The sequence below is a fragment of the Calonectris borealis genome, chromosome W, assembly GCF_964195595.1.
Source record: "Calonectris borealis chromosome W, bCalBor7.hap1.2, whole genome shotgun sequence".
In the NCBI taxonomy this organism is placed as follows: Eukaryota; Metazoa; Chordata; class Aves; order Procellariiformes; family Procellariidae; genus Calonectris; species Calonectris borealis.
This window is the reverse complement of record NC_134351.1, coordinates 22918149-22940638: the sequence shown is the minus strand read 5'-3', so window position 1 is coordinate 22940638 and position 22490 is coordinate 22918149. Positions and strand designations below refer to the sequence as shown.

General features: G+C 37.5%; 1 protein-coding gene across 1 annotated transcript in view; it reads left to right on the top strand.

Annotated features, from left to right (window-relative positions):
* LOC142075014 (WD repeat-containing protein 70-like) overlaps nt 1–22490 on the top strand; it is a 314944-nt gene that overhangs the window by 99976 nt on the left and 192478 nt on the right. Inside the window, 2 exon segments of the mRNA XM_075136005.1 lie at nt 2963–2972; nt 3253–3386. Of these exon segments, the coding sequence (XP_074992106.1) occupies nt 2963–2972; nt 3253–3386 (144 nt within the window).

The following is a 22490-nucleotide window of genomic DNA, read 5'->3' as shown; positions in this document are numbered from 1 at the left end:
TACAAAAGACAATTGCTAGTAACGATTTAAAAGTTGTTTGGTACTTTTGCTGTTGCAAAAGTATTAAGTTCTTCAAATGAAATCAATCTGAAAAGCCTTTGGCAAGGTCTATTGCATATACAAACAGAGTAGCCTGCATTAGGAAATACTGGAAAAAGATTGTGAAAATATGTTTGTGAAGTCAGGCAGGGAGAATATTAAAGATGATAACAGAAAGAGAAACACTCCAAATTTACCTCCTTCATTGTCACTGTGAAAGAAGTTAGGACAGATTCAGTGGGTGGTATTGATAGTAGGCCTTTGCCATTATTTTCAGGTAACATTATCTTGCAATACTGACTTAAACTGAAAATCAACAAAAAATTATCTATACAATTTTAAAGACATCTTTTTTTGCAATCTGGATGAAAATGTTTATCTTCTTGAATAACTGCCTAATAAAATAAGAACAGATTACTGATTGTTCCTGAAACTAGCCATATCTTTTTCTAAAGTTGCTATACTATTATTTTAAATAGAAAATATGAATTATCCAAACAATACATATTTTTTACTTTATTTTTAAACTAAGCTTCAGACTCCCATTTCTTTTAAAATAAACTCCAGTTTTAGAAAATTTTATCTATAATAACTTAAAAGCTTAATAATATGTGGCAATCTTAAACCATAAAACTCATAAATACGTAGAAAGGTGGCAGGCAAAGGTGATGATATCGCTTTTCCCTCGTCTGCTATTCCACCTGCATTTCTTCTGAGACATGTGCTCATCTGTTGATGACAGACATCTGATGATCCTTTGCATTCTTTAGAAGAATGTGGTTTTAGATCTTCTCTAAAAGATAAGATTTCTGCAAGTGAATGCCTCTAAAACAAAGCAGTACAATTATATTAAGAAGGAATCAGTTGCCTGGTGAAGGGCAGCATCATTTCTGCAAGATCTTGGTTTTCCTGAAAGTAATTTTTTTTCAAACTGTTGCCTATATCATGGCACTATATGTTTGAAATATAGTGAGGTACCAGCATGAGGAGCAGTGTGAGCCTGAAGAGAAGATGACTAGGAATGAGTCTTTGATAAAATAAGGAATATCTAAGTGAACCTTTTCTACATGAAACTGGAAAAAGAAAACTCAGAAGAAGCCCGTACTCTTTCATATAACGAAACCCTAATTTTAGCAAAACAAATTGTCCATCTTAAACTTCAAGAATAAATTCCATTCATAACTGGTGCTTTAACTGAAACATTTATTTTCTGTAGGTTACTTTTTCAACTGGGCACGGAAAAGGGAATATCTCATGCTAAATTCCATTTTCCATACAGCATTCTGTGTGGGAACTATTCAACAGTTCACATAAGTTTTTTTTAAAGCTTTAGTATATACACTGTGTTATTGAGACTTTTAAAAAAGTACGGTAGTAGACTGATATATCTTTGAGACAAGATTCTTTCGGTGGTACTTCTATGTGTCTGCATTAAATCATAGTGACTGTCAGTACTTTTTATGTATACAAAGTAGATACATACAGACCAGCATCCTTATATGCAAATTATTCTAATTGTTTATACATGAATATCTGGAGTTTTTAATACAGGTTTAGGCACTTGAAATAATTGGCCTGATTTTTTTTTTATTTTTTTTTTCTCTAAGAAGTTCAGCAATGCTAGCCTATAGCCATGACACTATTCTCAGGTGTTATCTTTCACTCAGGAAGTAAGGCTTTCCCATCTTTTATTGTGTATACAGGTTTGTGGAGGTTTGGTTTTGTTTTGTGTGCCCCCCCCCCCCAAATTTCCTATAAGTCTGTTCATGGTGGAGTATAAGATTTTTTTTATATTTTTATTTTTTCCCTTCAGAACTTTCTGGCTCATCTCTTCAAATCCCTTTTCAGGCATTTTCTAGAAGTTTTTTTTTTATTTTATTATCACTTCACTTTCTTGTGCTGAAGACTGTCTTCCTTGTTGTGAAAGGGTTTCTGAATCTGGTGATTGTCTATCTTATGTATGTGGGATGACCCAGGTTTTTGTCCAATGGTTAAAAGCCATCCTCTGGTTAGAATCTAGGTTTTACCCATGGTCTGCCTAACTTGAAGTGCCTAATGGAGGTTAAATTGTATTCTAGGGGTTAAAACCTAAGCATGAATTCCATATGAGTTTTATCTTCTCATGAAAGCTTTATCAGTCATTTTAACATTTCCAGGTTGGGTTTAATTTTGAGTAATTCTAAAAATATTCTTGTTTTATTTCTTTTACAGTTTTTGACATCACTTTTCAACACTATCTCGTGTAGACGACTTAATTTTGGAGAGTTAGGCTCTTTACTTGACTTGCAAATTAGTTTAGCACATTGTCTAGCTAATCTTGTATTGATACTTGAAATCATAGGAGTAGATAACATTTTCACAAATGTGAAAAGAGAAGAAATCTTTTTGAAGGTAAATGAAAGGATTTTTAGTCAGTGAGATGCTTTCTGTTACTATCCTTTTTGCATATGGTGATTTGAACAGAACTATAATAGAGTTCTTCAAATAGAGGTTTAAAATAGGATTTTGACTAAAATTCCCATTTTAATAAACCTTTGATTTGAGGATAGCAAATTAAAGTAATGAGCATTAAGCATTCTTTCCTCAAAGTTCTGAGTAGCTTTAAGCAGCTAATTTTCTATATTAAACAGATGTTTTTGGTAGGGGTTTTTTTGAGCTTTTATGAATTTTTTTTTTATTTTGTTTTTTAATCAACTTTCTACTTTTTTCTTTTCTTTTTTTCAGAAGACAAATTTAACCAAACAGCTTATATACGCACATGAACTGTCTTGAATAAACTAGCGCAAAATCTTAAACTGATGGATATTAAATGCCATTTCAGTATCTTGCTAGAAATATTATTTTTACTTTTTAGAAAAGTCTAGAATACAATTTTCTTCATAGAAATGAAACATATCCAAATTCTGCAATGAGATAATTAGAGAACAAACACTGTAAACCAACTTTTCCCTGCTGTCTTCAGTGGTTTAGTCAGATTATGTAATTTCCATTTCCATTCCCCTTCCAAAATACTCAGACATTGTACAAGGTAGTGAAAATTCAAAAACAAAACATAGCTGATGGATTTTAGGAAGAAACTAACTGAATTAATTTTTTTACTTTAGTAGTATTTTATATTTTGGTGACACCTGAAGAACTGTAGAAAAAAATAAAAAAAAAAAAGCTTGAACGGTCTTAATTTTTTTTTATTTATTTTTTATTTTTTCTATGTAGGTTTCTACTTTAGGGTTGGATCCTTCAGGTGCCCATTTGATAACTGGTGGATATGACTATGATGTTAAATTTTGGGATTTTGCTGGAATGGATGCCTCTCTCCAAGCTTTTCGGTTGCTCCAGCCTTGTGTATGGTAGGCATAAAGAATTCCTTTTTCTAAGCTAAGACGGTGCCTATTTTAGGCTCCTAACAGAATGCACAAAAACCTTGTAAGATAGCTTGTTTGAAAGGCTTTTATATCCCATTATACTTTTTGTGGTAAATGGAATGTGAACCCAAGAACTTGTCTGCTTATGTCTTTTCATGCTGTCATGGTTTAACCCCAGCCAGCAACTAAGCACCACACAGCCGCTCGCTCACTCCCCCCACAGTGGGATGGGGGAGAGAATCGAAAGAGTAAAAGTGAGAAAACTCGTGGGTTGAGATAAAGACAGTTTAATAGGGAAAGCAAAAGCCGCGTGCGCAAGCAAAGCAAAACAAGGAATTCATTCACTACTTCCCATCGGCAGGCAGGTGCCCAGCCATCTCCAGGAAAGCAGGGCTCCACCACGCGTAACGGTTACTTGGGAAGACAAACGTCATCACTCCGAACGTCCCCTTCTTCCTTCTTCTTCCCCCAGCTTTATATGCTGAGCACGACGTCATATGGTACGGGATATCCCTTTGGTCCGTTGGGGTCAGTTGTCCCGGCTGTGTCCCCTCCCACCTTCTTGTGCACCCCCAGCCTACTCGCTGGTGGGGTGGTGTGAGAGGCAGAAAAGGCCTTGACTCTGTGTGAGCACTGCTCAGCAGTAACTAAAACATCCCTGTATTATCAACACTGTTTCCAGCACAAATCCAAAACATAGCCCCATACTAGCTACTATGAACAAAATTGACTCTACCCCAGCCAAAACCAGCACACATGCTTTTTCCAATGACTTGCATATTTTCCCCTTTTAGAAAGCTACAGGTGAATTTGCAGATGGAATTCTTAATAGCATATCAGCAAATAGATTATAAACCTCTCAAAGAGACAGGTTAACTTTCATAATAGCAATTGAATTTAATAGAATACACTTTCCATGTGTACTCTGCTTATATAAAATTAATGAGGAACAGAAGAAAGTTAAAACATTTGATCCCTTTGTGGAGAGCCTCTGTAGTTGCTGCCAGCATTTTGAGGGGGGAATCTAATTTTCATTAAATCCTCTGTTTCTGGAAGCACTGGTCCTTTGCATTGCACTGCTAATCAAATAACTACATAGTGTGCATTAAAAAAGTATAGGTCTATTGTCTTTAAAAAAAAAAAAGCTATATATTTATGATGTGGATGAGGGGATTGAGTGCACCCTCAGTAAGTTTGCAGATGACACCAAGTTGGGCGGGAGTGTTGATCTGCTTGAGGGTAGAAAGGCTCTACAGAGGGATCTGGACAGGCTGGATCGATGGGCCGAGGCCAATTGTATGAGATTCAACAAGGCTAAGTGCTGAGTCCTGCACTTGGGTCACAACAACCCCATGCAACGCTATAGGCTTGGGGAAGAGTGGCTGGAAAATTTACCCCTAAGATGAAACTGTGAAGCTGGTAAGGTCATAAATCTATAGACTGATGTCAAGGATTGAAAGAATTCTCTTGGATCTTGCTTATAAAGATGGTTCGAGACTGCAGCAGTAAAGGCAAAATTCAGTTCCCTGGCCCGTGCTTCAGGTAAAACCATTCAGTTTTACAGCATGGATAGAGTGGATCCAGGATGGGAAGAGCAGTCTTAGGGGGGTCAGTGCAGGTTGCAGGGCGTCAGTGCAGGTTGGAGGAAGGAAGGCAAGGACAGGTTAATAAATTCCAGCAAGAGGGACTAGGAAGGGTCAAAGAGGTTTCACATTGGAAAGAGGGACTGGCAGAGATTATGGGGGTTGTGAGAAGCTTCGTAGGGGATGCGCTATGGAAAACATAAATAAAGCATATTAAGAAAAAAAACCTGAGCAAATACAGCAAGCGTTCCTAGTTCCTACATATTATAGAGTATGTATAGCATTTACATAAATGTTAATTCTTATGCCTAACATATTTTCCTGCCACATTCCAGAGCCTGAGCAGTCAACCTAATCTCGCTAATATCTTTTGAATCTACCAAAATGTAAGGTTGCCTGATATGTAACAAAATAAGGAGAGCGTATATAAAGAATGTCTCTTAAAAGTATTATTTACCTCTATCTTCTTTCACTCTCCTGCAAGAGAGCTAGGGAAAATTAAGGTTTCCCTCCATTGCTGTCGTCTTGTATTCCTATACTAACATTTTACATGTCTGTGAGCTGAAGCTGTACAAAAGCATTTATTTCTTATTTTTTGAATTTCGGTCGAAACTTTGACCGGTATCCAACAAATGTAACTGCTTTTATATGTATACAAACCCCAAGATAATAGCTAATCTTTTGTTGTTAGCAAAATTTTATTAAACAGACATGTATGTGTGTATGCCTATACTGATCTAATGGAATATGGAGGTCATCATTTGCTGCAAGACTGGCATGATGTTAAGTTTCACCATTTTCAAAAAAATTCCAAGGACCTTCATATTTTTGGCATAAATAGGAATCACCATGCACTTCTGCAGTACTTAGGTCAATGGGGCTATATTCTTTCCTTGCTACTGCAAAATGAAAAGTAAATTAGATGGGGCCATATTTTACAATGATGTTTTAATTTGTTTTCCCTCCTTCAGGAGGTCTTACTGCTTCTCAGTCAGGCATTGTTTTCTTTGGAATCAACTGCTTCTCCCTAAAGACAGTTAGGTTTTAAGGTTAAATATCATGCATTTGTCTTTGAAACTGAACATTTCATGTGAAGTGTATTTTCAGATAATGCATGATAATGTATCAGCTTTTTAAAGTTCACTAGTAAAGTTCCTCCTGCCATATAGGAAAGAGGAAAGAAAAACATACTTCCACATTAATTATGCACTGTTGGAATAAACCTTTCCAATTTTTCTTTTCACTTCAGGTACAACCTTTCATTCTTCTCTGATAGTTCTTGACTCTCAGACTGCTTATACACTTGCTCCAAAATTCCAGAATTGATTATTCAGTTATCTACAGCTATCAGACTTTTAGGCTAAGTTCACCAAATTAATGTCTGCTCCCATGGCTATTAGCAAAAACTGTTTAAATGAAAGTACAGACAAACAAAACTGGTAAATGGAGAAGATGCATCTACTTTCACACCTACAGAAAGCTACCCTCAGAGGGTGGAAATCTCTACTGAATGATGCTGACATACAGCTGATATTTGTACTGTCCCTGTGGTGAGTGTGCAGTCAATATCTCACTTGCAAACTGGAAAGAGCAAAAGTGATTTCCTTGCAAGTTACCACTAGAAAAAAATATTGCTAATTATAAAATAATACTGAAAATGGAAAGGGAACATGCTAATCCCTAGACTTTCACACATCTCTAACTGTTGAAGCAAGAATTCATGGGGTTTTTTGTTTCCTTCACATGATGTTTCCACTGATTTTTTTTTAAAAAAAAGTTTGTTAAAATTTAGATAATGTTCTGTAATCCTAAGGTGAAGTTGCTGACAGTTATGTTTGGAAATTAGGTGCAAGTAAGAGAGTTTACACTTGACTCTCAACTAGCACAATCCTTTCATAGAGCAGCAGGCTTTTTTCCTGTAAATTGCCTACAGTCAAAAATCCTTAAATCACTAGAAATGAGTGCAAAATTAACCCATTGTCTCCTACTTTTTTATTGGCAAGGACAGAGCAGGAGAGGTGAAATGTTCCAGTGCTTTAGCAGGAAAGAATCAACACCAATGGAGAGAAGCGAAGATCTTATGCAGGACTTATCTCACCAAACTTAAGATGTTTACACCTCTAATCTTTAGAGGTCTACTCTTTAAATGCCTACAACCTTTCACCTCCCTTTATAGTTAATGGAGAGAAATAAGCATTTTACAGTGGCCTTCATCTAACCTATTTTAGATATCTATTTTAGGATAAGATAAAATCACAGTCTGGATGTGTTTATTTTTCTCTGCTGATTAGAAAAGGAGCCTAGGGTGACTGGATAAGCTGTAGACATCTATATTTGGTCAGGTGAATCCCTGCAGCTTACAATGGCCAAAATAACTATATAAGAAAAACAGAAAACTAAATGGAGCAACACAACGAGGATCTATGTTACAGCATGTTGTGCTACTTACATAAAACTCTCCAGTTCAAGGATAAAGGATTCTGGAAGCCAAATTAAATACTCCTAATGCAGAAAGAATACAGCAGGTACAAACTCCTAAAACTGTCCGACAAATCTTTAGAATCTTAGTTTGAAAGATCAGGTCTAGCTCTGGAGTTACTTAAAAACTGAATGGGGATAAAACAGAAATAAACACAGCCTATGTTCTCCCTTGCTGCTTCCCTGTATCCTAACCCATAATCTAATAAATAATTTCTTCAGAATCTGTTCTGAAGCTATACAATAAAAAAGTGACAGCAAGAGCTGCTGCTCTAAGAAAATATTTTCAGTTAGGAAAAGAAAAACTTAAACAAACCTTCTCTCTTTCATACGTGCAAGGTTTGCTTCAGTGGCCATGATGGTATGTGATGGGTTCTGTTTGAACAGTGCTGCTCGGATTTGCTGCACTTGGCTGTCCAGACAGCTAGATGAGCGGCATGTCAGTAGGGAAGATAGTGAACGTGTAAAATGACATTCTGACCTTGGTTGTGGACTCTGTAAGTACAGGTCACTACAGCAGTGGCCAAATGGGGCTTTTCTGACTGAACTGAATATTTATCTTAAATGTAATTTTTACAAATTCCAACATTGCTGAAAAAAACCCAGTCTGTCAAAATCAGTGTAAATATGCATGCAACTAGTTTATTTAGCACATCTGCCTTTGCTCCTATAAAAAACCTACATATTCATAGTGAAGAACTGCTTGTGCAATGCAATATCTTTTAAACATGTAGGAGCTTAAAACATAATTAAGCAATACTACTTAGGAAGCCTTACTGCTTCTTACTAGTATTTTTTAAGAAACAGTAATTACCTTTCAAATTAACATTATGCATTACCTAAGCCTATAGTTATATTACATTATCTTTATATTTGAGAGGGGTAAGCAATTTCAAGCTTGTGCTGGAGTGAGGGATCAAATCTCAGTGTGCCTTCCAGCCTAATCTTATGGAAATTGCACAACATTAAGTCCATCTGTCTTTAGTGATATATCTTCCCAGAAGAGAAGGGAAATGTACAAAGTTATTTCAGAAAAACTTTACTTATTCCAAAGGATTTCTACATCTTTAAATAAAACATTAAAATATATGGATGCTAACAGCTTGTATTGGGTTTGCGTGGCAAGGTTTTGGTAGCGGGGGGGGGGCTACAGAGGGGTGGCTTCTGTGAGAAGATGCCAGAAGCTTCCCCAATGTCCGATAGAGCCAATGCCAGCCGGCTCCAAGAAGGACCTGCCACTGGCCAAGGCTGAGCCAATCAGCAACGGTGGTAGCACCTCTGTGATAACATATTTAAGAAGGGGGAAAAAAACTGCTGCGCAACAAATGGCAGCAAGAGGAGAGAGGAGTGAGAATATGTGAGAGAAACAACTCTGCAGACACCAAGGTCAGTGAAGAAGGAGGGGGAGGAGGTGCTCCAGGCGCCGGAGCAGAGATTCCCCTGCAGCCCATGGTGAAGACCATGGTGAGGCAGGCTGTCCCCCTGCAGCCCATGGAGGTCCACGGTGGAGCAGATATCCACCTGCAGCCTGTGGAGGACCCCACGCTGGAGCAGGTGGATGCACCCAAAGGAGGCTGTGACCCCGTGGGAAGCCCGTGCTGGAGCAGGCTCCTGGCAGGACCTGTGACCCCATGGACAGAGAAGCCCATGCTGGAGCAGGTTTGCTGGCAGGACTTGTGATCCTGTGGGGGACCCACACTGGAGCAGTCTGTTCCTGAAGGACTGCACCCTGTGGAAAAGACCCACGCTGGAGAAGTTAATGAAGAACTGCAGCCCATGGGATGGACCCCACGCTGGAGAAGGGGAAGAGTGTGAGGAGAAAGGAGCAGCAGAAACAACGTGTGATGAACTGACTGCAACCCCCGTTCCTCCTGTCCCCCTGTGCCTCTCGGTGGGAGGAGGTGGAGAAAATCGGGAGTGAAGTTGATCCCGGGAAGAAGGGAGGGGTGGGGGGAAGGTATTTTAAGATTTGGTTTTTATTTCTCATTACTCTACTCTGATGTGATTGGTAATAAATTAAATTAATTTTCCCGAGTCGAGTCTGTTTTGCCCGTGACGGTAATTGGTGAGTGAGCTCTCCCTATCCTTATCTCGACCCATGAGCCTTTCATTATATTTTCTCTCCCCTGTCCAGCTGAGGAGGGGAGTGATAGAGTGGCTTGGTGGGCACCTGGCATCCAGCCAAGGTCAACCCACCACAAGGATATACGAAGGGAAGGACCTCATTATCTTTACCTATATGAAAGCAGAGAATAAAAATTGACAAGCGACCTCACTATAAAAGAAAACACATTACTGTGATTCACATTTTATACTAGATTTTTTTTTTACTTTAATCAGCACAAAAGTTTACTGGACCTTAAATATTTTATTTATTTCCTTATTGTAAAAGTGTGGATTTTCCTTTCAAATAAAAGAAATGGCTTAACACGGAAAGTAGCATGCTGTTCTCTTCCAGAAGTTAAAAGAATTTTTTTTTCTTAAATCCAAAAGCTTTAAATCTTAGTGAAATGGGCCACAGTGGAAAAGTCCTTTACCATATTACTGCACCTTATAAATAGTAAATGATATTGTTTGAGGCCAAGGAAAGAAATACTGCAATCCTATATCAACTGTGCATAAAGGATGCTGGAAGTTTCATATTCCTTATTCCTTCTTTCCTTTTTACTCTTTAATCTAAAAAGAAGCTTTATTTATAGCTTGTCTCAGAAGACCTTCCTGAAACATCCCTTAGAGATATTTTCAGAAGTATTTAATAATTTAACTTTTGCTTATACTTGAGAAACTAAGAAAATATTGAAGAATCCTCCTAACAGAAATAGGCTTCCCAAAACAACCATAAATCTATGGTTTTGGATTTTTGCTTATCTACAAAAATCTGTGGGATATTTTAAAAACTTGCACATTTCATTTTCTAATGTACACAATCTCATCACCTTTGCTCATTTTTTTAAATTAAATTATTACTTACATTTTCATTTTAAAATAGCAGTTTCTGTAATTGTACAACTTTTTTTTAGTGCCCACTCTTGTCTGGCCTTAACAGGGTATACTTCATCTCCTTTCCATATAGGGAAAATGACTGCTCTACTGCTGCCAAAATTAATCTTGTCTGTAATAAGGATAACTACTGGTTGATCTGTTTGAACGTGGCTATCCACAGCTATTTTAAATTATTTTAACATTGGGGGAAATGTTGTGTACCCAACTCTGTTTCCCATACACTAGGTTTTTATAACTGGTTCCCATGAAGATCTCATACTTGTATAACCAAACCAAGAATTAGGAATAAACCCTCCCTGACTTGCATCTGACAGTGAAACCTCCCTTCCATTCCAAAAAGAGGGTCCAGTTACAGACATCCCAAAAGATGAGACCTCAGTCCAATGTGGCTACAGGTCTTCCTTCCTCTCATACTACCTGAGGTAAGGAAAGGGAAATGGCCTCTGCGTTTCTGTGCATACACTTTGTACCCCTCTTCTGGCAGTTATATTTCCCGACATCTGTTTAAGGCTCCTCATCCATGTAAATGGAGTGAAGAAACATTCTGCATGGAATTATAAATCTTTCATATAGAATGAGCCTCAAATGCTCAAATTCAGAAAGTTTAATATAAATATTTTCTTGTGGATATTTGAGGTGAGGGCAAAAGAACCGTTCGCAGATAATAGTGTCAAGATAGAAGAAACAGAGACAGAAAAACTACAAAAAAATTGCAGGTGCATAGCAGGATGAAGACTTGTTTTTTAAAGCTCGGTTCTTGTTAAAAAGAGAGGAATTCTATCTAGTTTAGCATACATAACTATGGTCACAGTACAAAGCCCTCATCATTTCCAATCACACCTGTACACACTGAGCCAGAGTAAGGCTGAAGTACTGCATGCAGAGCATCAGCTTCCTTATGAAATTGGGAGAGGCTGGAGCTCTGACCCCTGAGTTTTGATCTAATCTGCAGTAAGTAAATGATCCTGCCAGTAACCTGTAACATGGGTATTTCACTCCTTGATAAACTCATGGAAGAAAAATCCACTGAGTGCTATTAATTGTAAAATTCCTATGTCTGCATCAAGATATCTCTAAGTCACAGATCACCAGAGGCAGAACAGGATAGTCAGAGAAGCATCATTGTGTATTTGCCCTGTTCACACCACCTTCTGCAGGCACACTGCTACTGGCGAGAGACGGAGCCCATGGTCTGCACCACTTCTGATGTTTATTTACCAGTATTTAGTTTTTCTTCAAAAAGTATTGCTATTTATCCAAGAAGCTTGAGTTCTAGAGAAGTCCCAGTGCTTTCATGGTGGGATGGAATTCAAGAGTGGACACAATAATATAGTCACTAGTTTAGCCACAGATTGTGACTAAAAAAAAAGTAAGAAAAAAAAAAAGACTAATATGTGAAATGAAAAGCAAATTAATATTCTATACCCAGCCACAACAGCAGAGACTAATCAGACTATTAGTCCATTAGTAAAACCACAAGGTTTCACTCCAGCAGCTCTGAAGCAGTAATGGGTTTTCCCATGAAAACTTGAAAGAAAAGGTGAAAAAAAGGTTTGTGTGGTATGATAGAAAGGAATGTCAGGCACAGCTTTGGTCAAACGTTCCCATTAAAAATTTTCCCATTACCCCCTAGGTTCATTCACAGGCCAACTGCACTGGCTATTTACCAAGGAGGTTTAAGATAATGTTTATCTCTCTTTAGTGTTTTTCAATTTTCTAAGCTTACCAGAGTTTCCTTTTAAAAAAAAGTAACACATTAATAGTTTATGTTTTCTCTTCACAGTAGATTTTTTGTTATTCTGATTATATACGTTCTACCACTAAACTGGCGTACAATTGCCCTCAAAAAGTCTTATTATTTTTATTTTATACTTGAAATAAATGACTAATGATGCCATTTTTCTTTAGCAATTTGGACTAAATCCATCTGAAATCACTGAAATTATTTTAATGAGGAATGAGAGCAGATCTAGCTCTTTGCAGAGATAGATATTCATGTACTTGTGCTCTTTTACTACACATATTGGCATAGTGTAACTTCATCTATGTATTGCCTAAAAAAACAAAAATATTAAAATTACATATTTAAGCACTAGATAACATATAAAAGGTAAAGAAGTATGATATTTAGTTACCGAAGACAAACTGAAGTCTCAGACAACATTACGTGTTTATCTTTAATTACACTAACTGCTATCTGCATTTTTGAGAGTATAAGGAAAAAATGGAAACTAGCAACGTAGTTCATAGAAAGCAAGTAATTAATTACTGCACTGCTGAAAAAATACTTTGATAAACTACACACAAGATATTAATCTACCAATTTATAGGCCAATGAACTTTCTAACAAACAGCATGTACTGCTTATAAAAAACAAAAGCCAGCTTCTTTAAAATTCATTTGTTTTTAGCATGCCTTTATGTGTTTATATTTCATCTAACATTGCAATTTGAGAAGAACAAGTAAAGAAAACTAATGAAAAAGCCAAAGGATACAATCAACAGAAAGATCTTGAAAAAATATACTGCTTTTATTTTAAAACACCACTTATAGCTTTTCTTCTTTTAGATTCAGGTTGATATGCTTAACTGTGTTTTTCTTAGATGTGTAGTGTTGAAGCTGGAAGCTAGACAGACTGATTGTAGAGGTATTATTAGTGCTGGCTCACTGTAAATTATGTCATAAGATCAGCATTTATAAGTCTCAATTCTTCATCTATTATTTCCACTATTTTCATTTGATCCATTATATTCAAAGCAGGAGAATGACAGTCTTAAATTTTATCACTACAAATGAAGAAAAATAGCAGCACTAAAACTCTATAGACAAAAGTATTTTACTACAGTCTTATAGTACCATATAAATATCAGCACCTATATAAATTTATAAAATTATGAACCTGCTGAGATTTGTATACATACTTAAATTTTTACTATGTGAGTGGCCCCAGTGAAGTCGCTTACTGACCCCTAATTTTGTTTTTCCAACAATTTCCTACTGTTGGTTCTCAGCTCCGTGTCTCTTCTGCATTTTGAAGCAACAGAACTTTATCTCTCAATTCTGAGAAAAACTGATAGCAAAACAATCTCTTCTGGACTCTCCCGTAGCATTATCTACCTCAGCAGGTAAACAGACCCTCTATTTCAGAGAATTAAAGAACCATTTTTCTGGGAGACTAAGTTAGCCAATCAAAATTATATTTCTTTTGAACACAAAACAGCTAGGTTGGTGAGCAGTAATTCTCACTCTTTAATTTCTTTTGGAGATACAGTATCCATCATAGACAAGCTTCTCATTCTTGCAGTCTTAAAGCTCAAGGGAAGTTTCTGTACACTGTTACTGACTTCACCACCAGCAAATGGAGATGCCATCATGACTACATCCAGACACTTAGCTCTAAGGAGTCCATATTCATTTTGAATGGAACTGCTTAGCTATTTTGCTTCCTGTGCCCAAGAACAGAAGAGCTCCTACAACAATCTACCTCTCGCACTTTATCTTATGTAGCTGGTTTCCTTTTCTTTGTCATGAAGTTTCAGAGGGGGTATTGAGGCATTCATGTTTTGTCTCAGAAAAAGGTTATAAATACTTGGTTATAATACTTGTATCAGAAAAAAAAATCCACCAGAAATTCTTATGAGTTAAGTTGAGGTTTGGTATGTTCCATAGGAGGGAAATTTAAAATCCAATTTATGTTATCTTTGGAGAAATTCTTTAGTACTAAATAAAACTTCCAATGTCATAAAAACTGTATTTAGAATATATGTTTAAAATAAAAACGGGTTTTTTTCCCCTCCAGAAAAAACACATGCTTTCTGCTTTAACATAAATTCTGCATTTTTGATTTGCAAGACTGCTGCAACAGAAATGATGGATGTAACAAATTCATCCATAAGCAGATTTTGCTTTAGGATGAATTTAGAAGAAAAAAATGGGATTTGAAAAGAAAAGTAAATATAAATGTAAATTTTGTATAAATGAACTCCAGCACAAGCAGTTTTGGTCTGCTGTGCTAGGAAAGACTACTGTGCTCTAACAGGTGGGTTAAGAAAAGTGTGAAAGAAGAAAACAATATCCTGAAACACTACAGTGCGACAAAGTTGCTAGTTGACAGACTGCAACAACTAATGGGAAGGCCTCATACTTAAGTAATTGCAATTCTGTTTGAATTTCTCCCACTCCTATTTTTTATAATCTACAAGCTTACTTATGTACACCATAAGAGTGAAAGGACCTTTTTCCAACAGTGATATTTAGCTTTTTCCTTCTGTACAAGGGAATAGGTAGGCAGTTCAACTCATACACAGACTCTTCTGTATTACAGATTCACAGTTTTAGGTTTTTATATTACTGGTGAGAATGGTATTTTTTGATGGAGGGATTCCTAATGATGCTGCCTTTTTGCCACAAAATTGTTGCATTTACACAAGCTAGAGTCCACTGAAATACATTCTATAGTAACCCCAAATCTAGTTTCAGGGACAAGTAGGAGTTTTGTCACAATATGGCATTTCATCATGAGAACTGGTGGAGTAAACAGCATAAACATATAAGAATTTTAGGATTTGTGCCTCACTTCACAGCTCCAGAAGGGTTCACAGAAATCCTTGAGAAACACAATGGTAACGCCAAAGCAGGGATCTCCTAGTGCTTAAACACCTTGTCCCTAGATTTTCTTTTATTTTTTTCAATTGAAAGGAGAATAGCATCTATTCAGGCCACTCTACCTCTAGTCATACTTCTCTTAAATATGGAGTATAAAAATTACAGTAGTGTTAGTAGGTCATTACCTGTAAAACAGAAAAAAGCATACGAATATGATTTCATTCATTTTTTTTGAATAGTGGATAAAAGAAAGCTAAACCACATACTGCATCCATAACTTCTATCTCATACAACTTCTGGAATGTCTCCTGATAAAAGAAAAAAACCTTCCCACTGCTACCACCTTTCTTAACAGAGGTGCCTGTGATAAATATTTTATGATCTGGGCTGAAACAACAATCTGTACTGTTGAAGAAAACAAATCATCATACTGGGCAAATGAATAATTAATGTGTAGGAAACTTATTTATAAATTACACTCCTTAAAAATAATCCTTTCAATTTGTTAATCCTTTTAAGACAAAGCTTTTAAACAATCTTTTGTCAGCTGTCATCTATTACTATAGTTAGTAAAAAATAGTCAGTAAAAAAATAAATCAATGAAATCTGGTTTTGCTGATGATACACATTCTTCAATGCTGCATGGCAGTGTGTTTTTATGGTGGCCAAAAATGTTTGTCTGTTTACTTTTCCTCTATGCTACAAAATGCAGTCAAGATTGAGCTGTCCATGACCTGCCTTTCTAAGATCTTATTTCAAAAGTATAAATTGCCCTTAGAGTTGGATTTGGCTGTGCTACAGCTATAGAAATGCAGGTAATATTAATAAAAATATGAAATACAATACTTAGCACTATACAGTACAATACAGTAAATTTTAGTACCAAAGAACACAGTCATTAGCACTTCTAACATCATAACTTGAATTCATACCATACACCTTTATGTTATGTCTACTTTTCAACCAGCTCTTTTTTTTATTAATCATAGACCAAATAGGAATGAGGCTTACTTATATATCTCATTACACAAACATAAGGCAATGAACTGGCCTCCTCCTGAAAAGTTTCTAATCTAATTAGACATAAGATATATGAGACTAAAAAATTGCATAAAACAAGCAAAGCTAGCTATGAATTATCACCAAAAAGAATGAGATATTTTAAAGCAATGTGAAGTCCTAAAATAGCCAAGAATCCTCATTGCACAGTCCTCCCTGTGCAGTCCTTTCTGCACAGTTCTGGACCTAGTAAGAACTGAGAAGGAGAACTCCGGTAGACTCCCTCCTGCTCAGCACAACTACTGCTATTTCTACTAGCTGGAATAAATTAGAGTACTTACATTGGAAAGAAGCTAGGCAGTCTTTCTGCTGAATTAAGAGGCTTTTAAAATTGTCTAATAACCCATATCTTTAAAGTATCATCTCCTATGAAACAAAAGGGACAAAGGTTAGCAATAAAGAATTAAAGAATTTAGACATTTGCAGAAAATTTTATCCTCTAATTCAGACACAAAAAGAACAGAATGATATGGTAGAAGCATTCAAAATAGGGATGGTTTGGAAGTTTTTTGTCCCTAAATGACTATGAAAGCGCAAGGATGAGAAGTTCCACCTGCTGCACTCCAGTAGATCAGAAACTTCTGCTCAGTGGCTCAACTCCATCACGGCAATCCCTCCTACCAAGAACCATTATCCACAGCAGAATCAGATTCCCCAAACACTAATTTATTCTGTGTTTGTGAGCATTGGTGCTTTGCTATTAGGAGTAAATTTAACTTTTGCTGGATATCAAAAGAAATTAAAATGTTACCGTGGATGGACTAGATCAAAAACTAAACGAGTTTTATGTGTCTGGTTTCTACCTGCCCTGAAAAAATTATCAGGAAGAATGGAAGGCACATGAAGTCTTCCCCCTTCTTTAGCAGGCAAACAGTAACAAACTGCAATCTCAGTACAGAGAACAGGCCCTGGAATCAGTCAGAAATCCTAGGGGAAGGGGGAGAAGGAAAGCAAGTGAACCCACGCTTGCTATAACCTTTTCACACCCCTCCACAACACCTTTGGCCATAAAAGTCAAAATAGAGGTTACAGCAAGACATTTATAGCAATTCTCATCTGTGTTTGACAAACATGGTGTGACTGTAGGCCAGTAAAAGTTTATTCCCTTTCAAAAAGTTATGACATATTGACAAAGTGAGAACAAAAGAAAAAAGAGATTGATTAGTTATTCTCAGAGATGTACATCTCTGCTGATCGTTCCTCCGGGATACATATTTCCAGCCTGAGACGAGCTACAGAATTTGAGCCCTGAAGTACCTCACTCGGGCACCTAGACCTCTCCTTGCATTCAACATCAGTGCCTCAGCGCTTTCAAGGGTGAAAAGAAGGACTTTCAAACAACAATTCTCTTCAAAAATATCCAGAGATTAATTTTAGACAAAAAGATACAAAAGTCTTCCTGACTGAGGAGGAGAAGTAGGCAAGTGACTGGTAATCCACAGACCTGCTTCCTTCCAAAGCACAAACCTTGCAGGGAAGTAATTTTTTTTGTCTAAAAGTATTTTGTAGATTCACAGCCTTTGAGATTAAGAGCTCAAAGGAGGCCTTGGAAATAAAATGTTAAAAAAAGAAAAATTGTAACATGCTGTAACAAAAGAAATCAAGGCCAGCAGTACCCTTTACAGGGAAAGCAGGAATGTGTGGCCTCTTACATCATGTATGTTTATATTAAAGACTAGGATAATTCCTTACTACAAAATATTTTTAAGAAGTGGACAACTTAAATAAATGATGTCTAGAGCAGAGTATATTTCTGTTTATTGGGAAGCTAAAAAATGACAAGAAAGAAAAATGTTGAGTCCCTAATTTGGGAATATCTGTTTTCTTATTGCTTCCCAGTAGACTCCATCCCAAGCACTTCAAAGCATTCGGTCCTCTAATATGGACCCACCCTTTTCCCTCCCACCCCCAACAAAAAAAAAACCAACAAAAAACACTTATCGTCTAAATGTTAGATCCAAAGCACCACCACTTTATAAATGTATGCAAAGGATACTATTTGGCCACTCTGCAAATCTCCTGGATGGGGACAGATCAAAGGCTAGCAGCCAAGGCTGTTCTGTTCCTAGTGGAATGAGCTTTGACATGATCTTCAAGCTGTAGTCCTGCCAGGCTTTAGCAGGAGAGATGCAGTCAGACACTTAGATATAGCTCTTCTGCTAACAAGAAAATGTAATCGGCAGGTTAAAAAAATTAGAAGACTCTGGAAGAAGTCAAGAAGTTGGGGCTGATTTCAAATCAACACTGTCTTACATAGTGCAGAAATAGTTGATTAAGGAAAGGGAGAGATGCTAGTAGAATGACTTGGCCAATGCTGTGAAACTCTTATAATCTTTAAGAATAATACAAAATTTGCCCAAATTCACTTTTTTAAATTAAAATTTTCTGAGTTGCAAATACGATATTGGTTCCTGAATCTAATCTGCATTTGGAGTTGAAATCACTGTCACTAAGAAAACAGACATATTAACATTCCACAACACCAAGGATTTTTTCCAGTAGCATCCTTCCATTGATGCTTAAGGGGCTTCTTTACGAGAGCTGTAGCAGTACTGATCTATTTTTAATTACTTCACACGTGGACAAAATAGTTACCCTTAAGCAAAAACATATAAACAAAGTCAAAAGTTGTGCAGTTAAGTATGAAGCACTCAAAATAGTCCACTCGGATCATTCAATATTTTTCTTGATGGCAGACTTCTCCAAAGCCTGGAAGAATTTTTTAAATCTTTTATAGCATTTTTAATAGCATTTCTAATAGCATTTCAAACTTTCTTCTTTGCCATTTTAATAAGAAGGATACCAATAAACAGGCTCTAGTCTGATATGATCAGGTCAGACACTGTTATGCCAATGGTATTGAGCATTGGATTTATCAAGAGGTAACAATTAGGTCCTAGAAAAAGAGTCTGGTGAGCCAGGATAGGCATTTTACAAATGGCTTTTAGTCAAAATAAGGCCAGTGCACTGATACTACAAAGATTTTATCTGATTTTTTTCTTTTCAGAAGATACTGACCAGGAAGACAAGTACATGGATGCAAACGGGCCCAAAAGAAGCAAAAGTGCTGCCAAAATAAAGTGTTGCCAGAAACTCAAAAAGTCTAAAGTCAACAACACCCTTCAAGAAGCTCCTATTTTAAGAGGGAGTCCTGTGTTGAAAGCAAAGCTCAAGGACAGAAATTCACAAAGATCATTGGGGAAAGAAAAGAAACATAGGAAATGATATTTAAAAAAAGAAAATAGAGCATAGGAAAGGCATGGCCTAACAAGGCTTACCGTGAGGGAGCACCAGAATACATTATGTTTATAAACTCTGAGCCTTTCTGTGAAGGCTCATGTGATGAGAGGCACCTTACAGAACAAGATACATGCTTCTGCATTCTGCACTGGTTCTGCAAGAGGAGCTGCAACAGTGTGGTGGGTTGACCCTGGCTGGACGCCAGGTGCCCACCAAAGCCGCTCTATCACTCCCCTCCTCAGCTGGACAGGGGAGAGAAAATATAATGAAAGGCTCATGGGTCGAGATAAGGACAGGGAGAGATCATTCACCAATTACCATCATGGGCAAAACAGACTCGACTTGGGGAAAATTAATTTAATTTATTACAAATCAAATTAGAGTAGGGTAATGAGAAATAAAAACTAAATCTTAAAACACCTTCTCCCCACCCCTCCCTTCTTCCCGGGATCAACTTCACTCCCAAATTCTCTACCTCCTCCCCCCGAGCGGCACGGGGGACGGGGAATGGGGGTTGCGGTCAGTTCATCACACGTTGTTTCTGCCGCTCCTTCCTCCTCAGGGGGAGGACTCCTCACACTCTTCCCCTTCTCCAGCGTGGGGTCCATTCCATGGGCTGCAGTTCTTCATTAACTTCTCCAGCGTGGGTCTTTTCCATGGGGTGCAGTCCTTCAGGAACAGACTGCTCCAGCTTGGGTCCCCCACGGGGTCACAAGTCCTGCCAGCAAACCTGCTCCAGCATGGGCTTCTCTGTCCATGGGGTCACAGGTCCTGCCAGGAGCCTGCTCCAGCACGGGCTTCCCACGGGGTCACAGCCTCCTTTGGGTGCATCCACCTGCTCCAGCGTGGGGTCCTCCACAGGCTGCAGGTGGATATCTGCTCCACCGTGGACCTCCATGGGCTGCAGGGGGATAGCCTGCCTCACCATGGTCTTCACCATGGGCTGCAGGGGAATCTCTGCTCCGGCGCCTGGAGCACCTCCTCCCCCTCCTTCTTCACTGACCTTGGTGTCTGCAGAGTTGTTTCTCTCACATATTCTCACTCCTCTCTCCTCTTGCTGCCATTTGTTGCGCAGCAGTTTTTTTCCCCCTTCTTAAATATGTTATCACAGAGGTGCTACCACCGTTGCTGATTGGCTCAGCCTTGGCCAGCGGAGGGTCTGTCTTGGAGCCGGCTGGCATTGGCTCTATCGGACATTGGGGAAGCTTCTGGCATCTTCTCACAGAAGCCACCCCTGTAGCCCCCCCACTACCAAAACCTTGCCACGCAAACCTGATACAAACAGTTAAAGAACTGCCTTCTGAGGCACTTCAGGTCGGGATCACACTCACCTGGAGCCAAAGGCCTTGGGAGGGGAAGTCACAAATCAGGGATTCTACACTTACACTTTGAAGAGCTCTCACCATCACCTGCATCCATACTAGCCTGGTCAAATATTTAAGTATATCATCCTCTCTATTCATATGGAAGTGAAGAATACTGGAAGACTATGAGAAAACCATTTCAGCTCCAAGTGTTACAAATAGATGATTATACCTATTAAAGCTAATGGATGCATTTTTTGCATTGTTTGAAATGAACATCAGTGTTCAACTCTTGAGAAGTATTACTTGACTTAAAACCATTCGATTTTTAAAATGCTAATGTTTGTATTTACCATAAAGAGCAATATATATTACTCTACACAAAATAGGTAGTCACTATACATGTTACTGTAGAATCCTTGCATATACAGGAAGCTGTACTCAAGGTGTTTCAACTTTTTAAACCAACTTCAAAATTAAATGTTTTATTTTTCCTCAAGAACATTTTGAAAAGAGAAATGCAGCTAAAACTAAAAAAAAACCCACCAAAAGGAAACAGAAAAACTTCAGTTTTTAACTCAAAAGAAAGCATGTATCTGCATAAGCTACCTGATAGGTTTAGAGGTGAATATTTTTCACTGAGTTTAACTATGGTGAACTGGTTTTCCTATATACGTTTACTGATTGAGATGGCACTAAGTGTGCACACTATTCATACCAAAGAAAATAAATGAACTATCAAACAGCTATCATGAGATTCATGGAATTAATAAAGTCATTGTTTCATATTATGACAAAAAATAACTCCATAAATTCTGTACATACCAGGAGTAAAAAAAAAAAAATTTTTTTAAATTTTTATAGTAGGACCTCTACCTCTTCACTGCTGAACAAAGAAAATGTTCCCCAAATACTATCTTCACTGTATTTAGAAAAAATTACTTTCATGGTTACAAGTGTGTAAAAATATCACTTTCTTAAGTTTCTGTCAAGTTACTACCTAATACCCAACAAGAGTAAGACTGGGAACTATCATAAGCAGCTCCTTAGCTTTTCATTTTCCCTTGTGCTTGCAGCTGAGCCCTGCCTCATCTCTCTCATATCCAACGCAGAATCTACACCAGATGCAGGAGGGTCAATCAGGCTTTCAATGAAAATCCCCATTCCCCAAACAACTATCCTCTCTTTGATCCTCAGCACTTGGCAGGTGTGTTAATCTATGAATGCTGGATCCACATCTGCTTTTGTTGGTACAGATCCAAAGCAATACTCATATTAGAGCACTAACCAAACAAGTCAAAATAAGGTATGAATTCTCCTTATTCTTTAGCATAGCACATAGAGATTTTTTTTTGTAATACACTAGACAAAGGTAGCACTTTTAACCACACTGAGGGACAAATTTCTGTACAGTCTTACATTCTGCAAACAATCAATCAACGTTTTATATAGCTTAGAGCAGAGTGTGGTAGATAAAGCATAAGTAAGTGAAAGTCTGTTTAACACAACACAAAACCTGGAGACAGTTGAGGAAGAGCAGGCAAGCAAAAGCGCCACATACAATTAAAATAAGCAAAGGTCATTTATGTGATCTACATTCATAAATGCAAAACATAAGAGAATTTACATAAATGGAGGTTTCAAGACAGCACTAATGAATATTCCTCACATTAGTATTAACCTTGTTTGCTGTTGATATTTAAAGGCACGCTGAGGTTTCTCTTTAAATCATATCAATGTCTGTGTGGATTTTTTGGGGGCAACACCACTGGCAGACAGATGCAGCATTTTACTTAGCTCAGAACAGAAAGATAGAT